The sequence below is a fragment of the Cyrtonyx montezumae genome, unplaced genomic scaffold (genome assembly GCF_038088225.1).
Source record: "Cyrtonyx montezumae isolate F1298 unplaced genomic scaffold, pur_monq_1.0 scaffold_3, whole genome shotgun sequence".
NCBI classification, from domain to species: Eukaryota; Metazoa; Chordata; class Aves; order Galliformes; family Odontophoridae; genus Cyrtonyx; species Cyrtonyx montezumae.
Genome location: NW_027072034.1, coordinates 137331043 through 137343111, shown reverse-complemented (window position 1 = coordinate 137343111; position 12069 = coordinate 137331043). Strand labels below are relative to the sequence as shown.

General features: G+C 44.2%; 1 protein-coding gene across 1 annotated transcript; it reads right to left on the bottom strand.

The window, feature by feature from the left end:
• Window positions 1–5190: 5190 nt before the first annotated feature.
• Window positions 5191–9977, bottom strand: LSM8 (LSM8 homolog, U6 small nuclear RNA associated). Its single transcript, XM_065743488.1, has 4 exons — window positions 9937–9977; window positions 8912–8952; window positions 7921–8048; window positions 5191–5441 (listed from the first exon to the last, which is right to left on the bottom strand). The coding sequence occupies exons 1-4, from the start codon at window positions 9965–9967 to the stop codon at window positions 5351–5353; spliced, it is 291 nt and encodes a 96-aa protein (XP_065599560.1). The 5' UTR covers window positions 9968–9977; the 3' UTR covers window positions 5191–5350.
• Window positions 9978–12069: the final 2092 nt, after the last annotated feature.

Below are 12069 nucleotides of genomic sequence, written 5' to 3'. Positions count from 1 at the left end.
CGATGGCCAGCACTCGTTCTCATGGGGGACTTCAACTTCCCTGATATATGCTGGAAATACAATACTGCGCAGAGGAAGCAGTCCTTGTGATTTCTAGAATGTGTGGATGATTGCTTCCTGACATAGCTGGTGCAAGAGCCTACCGGGGAGATGCCTTGCTTGACCTACTTTTCACTAACAGGGAAGGACTAGTAGGGGATGTGAAGGTTGGAGATTGTCTTGGCCAGAGTGACCATGAAATGGTGGAGTTTGCTATTCTGGGTGCCGTCAAGAGGGTGACTAGCAAAACTATTACCTTGGACTTCCGGAGGGCAGACTTTGACCTGTTCAGGACACTTGTTGCAAGGGTCCCTTGGGACTTGCTCCTGAAGGGTAAAGGGGTCCAGGAAGCCTGGATGCTCCTCAAGATGGAAATCTTAAAGGCACAGAAGCAGGCAGTCCCAGAGTCCCGTAAGTCAAGCCGGAGGAGCAAAAGACCACTGTGGATGAACCGGGATCTTTTGTTGAGACTCCGAGAGAAAAAGAGAGTCTATGTCCTCTGGAAGATGGGTCAGGCTACTTGGGGTGACTACAGAGAACTGGCCAAGATCTGCAGGCAGAAAATTAGAAATGCTAAAGCCCAGCTTGAAATTAGGCTGGCTACTGCTGTAAAGGAGAACAGGAAACCCTTTTACAAATATATTAACAGCAGGAGAAAAACTAAGGAAAATTTCCCTCCTTTACTCAACGAGGCAGGCAATATAACCACAGATGATAAGGAAAAGGCTGAGGTTCTCAATGCCTTCTTCACATCTGTCTTTAATAGACAGGACAGTTATCCACATGGTACTTGCCCTGACCTGGAAGTCCGGGACGGGGTGCATAATGCACCCCCTGTGATTCAAGCAGAGGTGGTCAGAGATCTACTCCTCCATCTGAACTGCCACAAGTCCATGGGGCCAGATGGGATTCACCCAAGGGTGCTGAGGGAGCTAGCAGAGGTGATTGCCGAGCCACTTTCTGCCATCTATCAGCATTCCTGGTTATCTGGAGAGGTCCCACAAGATTGGAGGCTTGCCGATGTGACTCCCATCTACAAGAAAGGCCGTAAGGAAGACCCGGGGAACTACAGGCCTGTCAGCCTGACCTCGGTATCAGGGAAAGTTATGGAACAGATGATCTTGAGGGAGATCACACGACACGTGCATGGCAATAAAGGGATCAGACCCAGCCAGCACGGGTTCACCAGGGGCAGGTCGTGCTTGTCCAACCTCATCTCCTTCTATGACTGGGTGACCAGACAGGTAGATGAGGGAAAGGCTGTTGATGTAGTCTACCTGGACTTCAGCAAGGCCTTTGACACGGTCTCCCACAGTATTCTCCTAAGGAAACTGGCAGCCCGTGGTGTGGACAGGTTCACTCTTCTCTGGGTGGAGAACTGGCTGGAGGGCCGTGCCCAGAGGGTAGTGGTTAATGGAGTTAAGTCCAGCTGGCGTCCTGTAACGAGTGGTGTCCCCCAAGGGTCAGTTTTGGGGCCCATCTTGTTTAATATCTTTATTGATGACCTAGACGAGGGAATTGAGTGTAAGCTCAGTAAGTTTGCAGATGACACAAAGCTGGGAGGATGTGTCAAACTGCCTGAGGGTAGCGAGGCCCTTCAGAGGGATTTGGATAGGCTGAACAGCTGGGCTGAGCAAAATGGGATGAGGTTCAATAAGACCAAGTGCCGGGTCCTGCACTTTGGCCACAATAACCCCATGCAATGCTATAGGCTTGGGGCAGAATGGCTTGAAGAATGTAGAGAGGAAAAGGACCTGGGGGTGATGGTTGATGCTCGGCTCAACATGAGCCGGCAGTGTGCCCAGGTGGCCAAGAAGGCCAACAGCATCCTGGCCTGTATTAGAAATAGTGTAGCCAGCAGGAGCAGGGAGGTGATCATCCCCCTGTACTCAGCTCTGGTACGGCCGCACCTCGAGTACTGTGTTCAGTTTTGGGCCCCTCACTACAAGAAGGACATTGAGGCCCTGGAGCGTGTTCAGAGAAGGGCAACAAAACTGGTGAGGGGTCTGGAGCACAAGTCTTATGAGGAGCGGCTGAGGGAGCTGGGATTGTTCAGTCTGGAGAAGAGGAGGCTCAGAGGAGACCTTATTGCACTCTACCACTTCCTGAAGGGAGGTTGTGGTGAGGAGGGGGTAGGCCTCTTCTCCCTGATAAATAATGACAGGACGAGAGGGAATGGCCACAAGTTACGCCGGGGAAGATTTAGATTAGACCTGAGGAAGCATTTCTTTTCTGAAAGAGTGGTCAGGCACTGGAATGGCCTGCCTAGGGAGGTGGTTGAGGCACCGTCCCTAGCGCTGTTCAAGAAGCGTTTAGATGAGGTGCTAAAGGACTTAATTTAGTAGTTGGGTAGAGACAGTGATAGGAGGATGGTTGGACTAGACGATCTTATAGGTCCTTTCCAACCTTATGAACTTATAAAACTGAACACAGTACTCGAGGTGCGGCCGTACCAGAGCTGAGTACAGGGGGATGATCACCTCCCTGCTCCTGCTGGCTACACTATTTCTAATACAGGCCAGGATGCTGTTGGCCTTTAATTTTTGTCATTACTTTAAAAATTACTGTAAAAAAATTTGTATCTCATGCAGGTACGGGATTTTCAAGGCAAACACCTGACTTACTACTGCCTCCTGACACATGGAGTTAAACTAAACCAGGTGTAAGTTCCCCCTACCTCAGCTCTTGGTCCGTACAGATACCGCCTTCTGACACATACAGCTGTCATGGATGCTTTGCCTGTGAATACCCAGTACACAAAGTGTGCCTTTAAGCAAGGGACAGCTGAGGCTGATGGATGTGACAGCAACTGAAACTGAGGAACCCTCTTCCACTCAAAATAAGCTCATGCATTTTTATTTTCCCATGGTTGTATGCACACAACTGGAAAGCAGGAATGAAAACGATGCAAACAGGTTGCACACACTGCTGTCTGACACGGAGGCAGAGCTACTGCTGTGTGGCTCCTCGGCTCACGCTTCCTTTGGTTGGCACTGTGGCTCCTTAAACCCACAGCCTGAACGATGCACAACAGGCAAATGTTTCCAGGAATAGGCATTACTCATATCTGGAGTTTCCCAGTCTCTTCTGAAAGGCTTTTCCCGTGCTGAGAAGCACCTTCACGGTCACTGCCATTTAATTCCTAAAGGAACACGACAAACACCAACTGTCAGCTGTGCAATTGCCTAAGCCCTCTTTCTGCAAGGCACTGAGAATGCCCACCGGGTATTTAGGATCATTTCCACGTGAACATGCAAAGTAAAGCTCTCAGTGGAGTACAGCTTCACCCAGCAGAGGCTTTTCACACCTACAGAACTGATATGTTCACTGGGAAAGCAGCACGCTGATGGAATTGTACCAGGTACATCACACAACCCGTCCTATCTCCAGATCTAGCTCAGTGTGTCTGATACACGTCTTAGTTACTTTATTTACAGAATGCACAAAGTCCAAGGCCTAAGGATAACGGGCCATAGTTGATAGCAAGGAGCTGGACAGAAAGCCTCCCTCAGCAGTGAGGCCTCAAAACAGAATCCATGCTCTTTGAACCCAGGAATCTGCCAATACACCATGGAATGTTTGAAGAATGTTGCAGGTACGTGGACATGGAGGCACCACACACGGATTGCAGGTAGGGAAGGTGCTCCTTGACCACAAAGACAGCTACTGTTTTGCTCCATACACACCAAATGAATTCAACACACCTTTTTATAAGCCAGCTCAGTCACTTCATGGGAGACATCCTTTCCCAGATTTGTCCTTTAACTCCAAGATGTCTTTTAAATAAACAAAAGGAGGAAGTGACCAACGTCAGGCAACGCAGGAAACCTAACGGATTATGACAATTACCTCCAATTCAGTGTTACTTCCTTTTATCCTCAGCATCACCTTTCTCTGCCCTGCTCATTTTTGTAAAATCAGTTTGCTAATCTGCAAGGACACACTGATTTTTACTCAAGTACTTGGTATTTATCATTCTGATTTCAGCTCTTGGCAGGAAAAGCCAGCTTTCAAGAACACCGTGAACTGACACCTTTGTATTTCGGTAGGGCTCTCCACGTACCCTGAGGAACCATGTGACACTCTAAGACCAGCACTCAGTACTCACTGAGAGCACCTTCAAGCCTGAGAAGGGAATTGTTCTTCTTTGCTGAGGACTTTTCCCTCCAGCAAGAGACTTCTTTTGCAGAAAATGCCCCATCTCCTGGGAAACATTTTCTTCTCTACATCTGTAATGAGCAGGAGACCACAGGATCCCTGGCAGCTAACTGGCACACACAAGCTGGTATAGCCCTGTCCAGTACAATCACAGATTGTGGTTCTCTTTTGTCCTCAGATTCTGGAAGAGGAAATTACTTTTCCTCTCAAAATTAATCTCTGTTCGATTCTTCTGTCTTTTCTCTCTTCACTACCTTCAACAGTTTTGCTGCATTAGCTGCAGCATAGTCTTAACTAGTATCAGACTGGTAACAATTCAACTTGCTGCATCTAATATGGTTTTCTCTGTACCATGTTCATGCAGGGACCTAACAACCCACTGTAGAGCCTAATTTTATTAGGTTACAATTTCATCTTTGTAGTTTTTAGGTTAGCAGGCCTTAGGTTTGATTTAAAGAACCCTCTTCCAATCAGTCTTCCTGCCTTTGATTGCTTCCCCAGCGTACCCAGCACATTCTTTTGTCAAATCCAGACCAAAACCAAGAGCATCAAATGGAAATAATTCTGGCACTGATACAAGATTTGAATGTAAAAGTGAAAAATAATCTTACTATTGCTGCTATCCACGTGTAGGTAATCAAATATCACAGCTGAAAGTTTGTCAGACAAGACTTGGCTTCTGAGCAGGCTCCCTCCTACAATTGGAGCAGGCCATCCTTTGCCTACCTCACTGAAGAACATTCTGTTGGACAACTCACAGCCTATCAGCCCATTCGGGCTCTGTGCTGCCAGTTTTTGTCAGCAGTCTTTTCTGAAAGAGGTGGAAATGACCTGTCTCATTCCCTCAAAGAACACTCTAGTACCTAAGTTTAGGCCTGCCTGTGAGCAGAGCTGCAATACCTTCTTGGAACTCCACACCACAGCTTGAAATTCCCAATATATACTTTATAGCAAAGTAGCACAGCAAAGTAAATTCAACAAAAACATATCTAGTAAAATGTAAAAACTTTAATTTACATGTGAAACTACAACATATTCATAATAAAAAACTGGTGACTAAACAAGTTACGCACAATTTGTAAAAGCTGTTGAACACTGTTAAATAGGTCTGTACAACCAAAGATTTACAAAGTCCCTGTGCGTTTTCTTCTTTTCAATGCACGACTGAATTTAAGGGTTCTGCTCGAATATTCCCTAAGTCAAGAGCTGAATCTGTCTCTTCATCAATCTCACCAATGACAGCACTGTAATAAAAAACAGTTTATTGTTTGTTAAAATCCTCTGAAGCAAATCTGGAAAGTGAAGATTCTGTTTTGTTTTTGTTGCTTAATTCAATCGTAGAGCTCTATCACTTAAACTCCAATTTTTCATGGTAATCTCCCACCTCCTTATAGCATTTCAGCCATCAGCTGACTCTACAGCTGTGCCTTTTCCAGACTGAAAAGCCCTTGCCTGTTCAGATTCTCCTTGATACATAACATTTCTTACCTCAGGTTATTCTGACTCCTGCTCACTGTGCATTTTCCTGCTGTAGCCCTCCGAAGGCCATGACATACCAGGTATTTACACAGTGACACGACGGTGTCTGCTCTTCTAGTAGTCTTTCTAATAATTCCTAATATTTTTTCTTCCTGATGAACCAGTATTTACAAACTAGCTAGAGACAGGGACAAGACTAAGTTTAAGAGTAAGACATCTCCTCAGAGGTATCAAGGTTTCCATGATGATGAGCAGACCAGAATACCGAGCAGCTTTCTTAATTCCATCAACTGACTCGATCTTCACTGTGTTGGCAACTAACAGCATGAACACTAATCTCATATTTGAATCCCTTTAGAATTCTTGGATGAAGAAAACCTGATCCCAGATCAACAGCTTTTTCAAAACAACTTTTCATTTTGTAACATCTCCTAAGATTAAATTTGACTGTTGTATCAGAGCCTAAATTTCAGGTCAACAAATACAGATTCTTCACCAGATCTCATTCTCCTAAATGTAAAAGAAAGGAAATCTGCCACTTTTGACATCTGCTTCATGGTTTCTGCTTCTGAAGTAGCAAAAACACATACCCATTTAAGATGCTCATTTTTAAGAAGGATTTTTTTCAGTCTTTAATAAAGTTCTGGATTTTTTCTGAACCCAGTATAAATATATTTAGTCTTTCTCCTTCTAATAATCTTTACTTGCTATTGAAACATACTGACCTGATTGATGGTGCATAGTCACTGCATGACTAGTATGCAACTTTAACCACACTGGAATGCTTGGAAATAATTTATCTCATGTCTGCTTATTCTTCAGTAGTTTCCCTACCTTCTCAGAGTCTCCTTTTTTTGAAGTTAACGTTTCTCACTCTCCTCTCTTATACAGACAGCAAACATCAGTGGGTTAATATTTGCAAGAACACAGAAATACTCCTTCTAATGAATATATTTCTGAATGTGCTAACTATGGAAAAAATATACACATTCGAATGTAATGAATCACAGAATCAAAGAACAGCTTGAATCAAGGATCACCGAGTCCCAACCCCTCTGCCACCAGCAAGGCCACCAACCTCCAGATCTGGTGCTAGACCAGGTTGCCCAGGGCCCCATCCAACCTGGCCCTGAACACCTCCAGAGACAGAGCACCCACAACCTCTGCAGGCAGCCATTTGCAGCACCTCACTGCTCCCTCTATGAAGAGCTTCTCTCTGACACCCAATCTAAACCTTCCGTCCTTGAGCTTTGTTTGTAATAAGGGTAAAGTTAAAAGTGATGAGGACCTTCCAAAATAAGCTGTTTTCTCAATGACATTAGAGAAACACATTTGATACAAATCTCAATCCCAACACTTTGCATAAATATCCCTTGGAATTAGAAATGAAAATTCTTATCTAGACTGGCATGTCCAGAAAAGAAAGAAAAAAATCTGGTTTCAGAATGCTGCTGCAAAATTCATCTTCCCAGAAGGCCCATTACCAGAGCTTCTTTTCACTCTCTTGTGGCCACCCCATCTTTTCGACACATCAGCTCTATGTTTCTCTGCACTTATTGAGGTTTTCTGCTCATTGTGTCGTGGCATTTGACATGAACTAGCAACTCCCACTTTCGATCTGCTACTACACCAGCTCTAACAGTCTAGTTGCTGCACTGTCAAGCCTGAACCTTTGAGCATTTTTTAATAATACAAAGTATTTCCTTTTCCCTTAAGGCTTATCTTAATTCTCCCTTAGTTTCCCTAAAAAAATTCTATTAAAAGTTAATTTCATATATCAGGTTGCTGATTTGTGATAAGGCAGATCTTGCGTACAATATGTTCACACTTCTCTCTCCTCTACTGTTGAGGGACCCTGCCATTCACAGACTGGAATAAAGACATCTACACAAAATCTAGACTAACAGAAAAATGCTGACCTTCACACTGATCCTTTCCTCACGCTGCCATCACTATGTGATCTGGTTAATTTACAACTCAGATATTCTAGACCAACAATATCCTAACATTACGATGCAATCACTTTTGCAAGAGAAGCGTAGCTATTTGCAATTTAACATGCCTCATCTTTGACAGCCCTATCACAGCTATCCACAGATAGAAAGATGGAAGATACAAGACTGCACATGCATGTACTTATATATATATATATATATATATATATATATATATATATATATGTGTGTGTGTGTGTGTGCACAAACAATTTTTTTATTGGTTTAAACGAAAACAGCCTCTACTTACACATTATCACCTCTTACAATGTATAATCCCAGCACTACTTGCTCAACTCCTTGGGAAGAACTGAACACTCGTTCATGGCTTTCATCCAAAATCAAATTAATGGTTTGATCAAAACCTTTGAGGGTTCCCTGAGAAGAAAAAAAAAAGCAGAGAATATTAAAAGTTCTCAAACTGTCCTTTAAACTTATATCTTTGCTCTCACTGATAGCTTAAACAGCAAAGTGGCAATATTAAAAGAACTAGAGAACAGATGCTCCAATCAGGTTTAGTGTTAGTCTTAAATACTAACAGCTGTAGAAGAAAGCTTTCAAAAAGCAATCAATTTAAGCAAAAGGTATCTGTTTACTACTGAGTGTTCATGCTAACAACTACTTTATTTAGTATGAGAAAAAAAAACTTTTATTTAGGTCCAGACAATTGATTTTACACTGTTTCAAGTCTCCTTTGTATGGAAATTTCCAGAAATCCAATGTTAAAAATAAAGTCAAGGAACAGAAAAGTTAAGATTCTTACATGCTAAACAATACTGAAACCATTTTTAACATGCAAAGTAGTGTCTCTTTAAAGGACGTAAGCTTAGTTCCACAACACTACTCAATAAAAATGAAGAATTTCTGTGCTACTTCAACATGACTTTGGATAGATTATAAAACCTGATTTGTGTCATTTACCAGATTATGAAACTTAAACTCATTTTACTGGGTGAGTCTGGGCTGGAGTTAACCTTCTCCACATCAGCCCATACAGGGCTGTGCTCTGCACTTGGAGCTGTAACAGTACAGATACCACCTCTGGCTGTGGCTGAACAGTGCTGGCATTGCACCAAGGCAGTCTCCAAGCCACCTACGGCTACCATGTGATTTTATGCTCAGCCATAAAAACTGGGGAACAGGCAAGCAAAGAGAGGCTTTCATTGAGAAACTGCCTGTCCTCCAATGAGACAGTTAAGTGTCTTGAGGCCCTGCTTTCCCCCCCGAAATAAATGTCTCACCACTATCATTCTTCCATCAGAAGTTATTACTGCAACAGTACCTGACAGAATTCATTAAGGAAACATTTAGAGATACCTGAAATAGAATCATAAGCATTTTCTCTAACATCTGTATGTCATAAGTTCAAAAAAGGCAGAAAAGCTTACTAGAGGCCTTTAAAAACAAAAAAACCCACTCTGCCAAATTTAATAGGAATACTGACAACAAGTCTTGTCAACCTGCTTTAAAGTTTCACTTCCCCAGATATGCAGAGTTGCATACAAAGATGAACATTACAAATGTTCATCATGTCTATAAGTATCTAAGGAGCAGGAGGCAAAGGGATGAGGCTGGACTCTTCTCTGCAGTGCGTGGCAATAGGACGAAGGGAAATAGCCACAAACTGAAGCATAGGAAGTTCCACACAAATGTGTGTGGGAACTTCTTCACAGTGCAGTGCCGGAGCACTGGCACAGGCTGCACAGAGAAGTGGTGGAGTCTCCTTCTCTGGAGACGTTCCAGATCCACCTGGACACCTACCTGTGCAACCTGGGCTAGGGAGCTGCTTTGGCAGGGGGTTGGACTCCATGATCTCTGGAGGTCCCTTCCAACCCCGACAATTCTGCGATTCTGTGAAAAGCAAACTACAGCTTAAGAGTCCAATTGTCTTCGTTCCCAGTACTAACTGCACAACCTCAGAACAGGACTGAAAAGTTTTACTAACAGATGGACCTCGCAAGAAAAAGATTCGAAAAATAGCAGCACACACAGCTCCTGAATGCACGATGTGAGTGGGCAGCTAAATACCTGCTACATCCCCCACGAAGGGCCGAGCCGGTTGAGGACCTCGCTCCTCACCACGGCATTGCAAGTACCAAACAAACGGGCAGCACCGGAGGCTGCAGGGCCCTCTCGGCCCCTCCCCCCCTTCCGTCTGCAGAGCCGCGCGACACCGCCAACCCGCCCCCAGCCTTCCTTCATCTCGGTAAGCAGAAAGAAGGCCCCATCCCGCCGCCTCCGGACCATCAGCGCGGCGGAAGGATACGGTTGATGTAGTTCTCCAGAGCCGAGGTCATGGCGGCGGCGGCGGCGGCGGCGGCGTACCCGGCCCCGCGCGCAGAACTATTTCCGGCAGCACTTCCGGCGCGCGCCGATGACGCTCCGCGCGGCCGCGTCACCGCTGCAGGAGGGCGGGAAGAGCACTCTCTGGCCACTGCGCACGCGCGGCACCGCGAAGGCTTGGGTTTCAAAGTGCGCGCGCTGCCCGAGGCAGAGCCTTGTGGGGAGGGGTGAGTGGGCTGTACTAAGTGCAGCTCACTGAGGGGGGTCGAGCTGTGCCCCCCCCGGCAGCACGTGGCTCCGTCTGTAGGAGCGGAGCTGCGGTACTGCGCATGCGCGTTATGGCGAGCGTCCCTCCGTGCCTGAGGTGGGATCGGGGAGTTTGTGTCCTCGGGGTTTAGGGCTGCGTTGTGGGATCGGGTACCGAATGTCCCTCGTGAAGTCCCTTTGTTTCTGCTTATAGTGATTTTTGGTGGTTTCATTTCTACGTCTTTGCGTAATAATCTTCCACGTGGGAGTGGAAAGCGCTTATAAGTTTTTTTTTTTCTTCTAATATTTCAAATTTTATTTATTTATTTTATTTAACAGAGCATGATTTTTGTGGAAGCTTCCGTTACTAAGTCATTTACAAGCAAATCATTCCATTCTTACAACAAAGGCGTGGTGTCCCTATGACAGTTATCTGAATTTGTGATTCTGCTTTCTGTTTATGTGGAAATTTTACACAGGCTGCTATGGATATATGCATATATATCTCTTTCATGTGACAATGCCTTCCAAGCATACCTTTATTTATTTGTTTGTTTATTCATTTATTTATTTTTGTCATTTGCAAACAAAACTCTCCTAAAATCACTACATACACTCAAAAGCTAGAGAAAATTGAATAAAAATGATTTTCCCGATAGAGTTCCTTAGCTGAGTGATTTCATATTGCTACAATTTGTCATGGAAAGTCTTAGCGTAAGATTTCAGATGATGACACCTACCTGTGCAACCTGGTCAAGGGGGTTGGACTCAATGCTAGAGGTCCCTTCCAGTCCCTACAATGCTGTGACTCTGTGACCTGAAGAAATCAAAGGTTCCCCACTTCTCTTTAGTAGAAAGTTTTGACATTACGTTCTAACCTAGGCGATAATTTGCTCTTTGGTTGAAGCTGTGCCACAAACGGAGGACACATAATTCATATAGCTAGAATGAGGCCACAGAGAGTTTGAAGCTGTGGTTAAAGTGCTTGTCCAGCAGAGGGAAGTCGTAGCTTCTGGTTATATTACAAGCTGTCTTTCAGAATAAAAATCCAGTGGCTTTAGGGCACAATGAATAAGCAGCCTTGACCATCTGTTTTCTCTCACTGGTCAAGATCCTTTGAGAATCGATTTTATGTATAGAAATTCAGTAACTGAGTCTTAGCATGTGATCTTCTACAGGGAAAAACAATTTGTTTTCTACCATAAGATGTGCATTTTCCACTGGCGATCTCCTTTTTTCTCCAGTGGCTATAAAAGGGACCAAGGTGACTAGCTCAAACACAGGAATTTCAGGTCAGCCCTTACATTAAGCCACATGAATTATAATCCTGTTGGCCTCAGCTGACATTGGTGTGAGGATGAGAAACATCTATCTTGCTACCCATTTGCCATTTCTTCCACTCATTTGCTGCAGACTGCCAATTAGGACATAGCAAATAATATCAGCAGAATGGGCATTATGCTCTCAAATAGTTGAAGAAACAAAACATCTTTGTAGCAAGGCTCTTTTTCTCTTGTCTAGCATATAGCTTGCTAATAACATTTACTCTTGTAATTAAAACCATTTTCTTTTCTGAAATTGAGTCTCAATACTTTCAGGTTTCCATGGCAAGTGATTGCTGTATTTTATGCTTTCTACAGAAAATAGAACCAACTCATCATGCCCGTGAGTGTCTCTGCTTACTTTCCTGCTTCCTCATATTCTGCCAGGGCAGGAAGGAAAGCACACGGTGGTAGTTGTAGGGTGTATTTGCAAGCAGTTACTGTGTGTAAACTTGTTATCTAGCCTGGAGCTGGCAGAACAGATGAGTGGGTGATCGGTTGCTGCTGCCACTGTGTATTGTTTATCTGTTTTACATTTCCCCGAACAC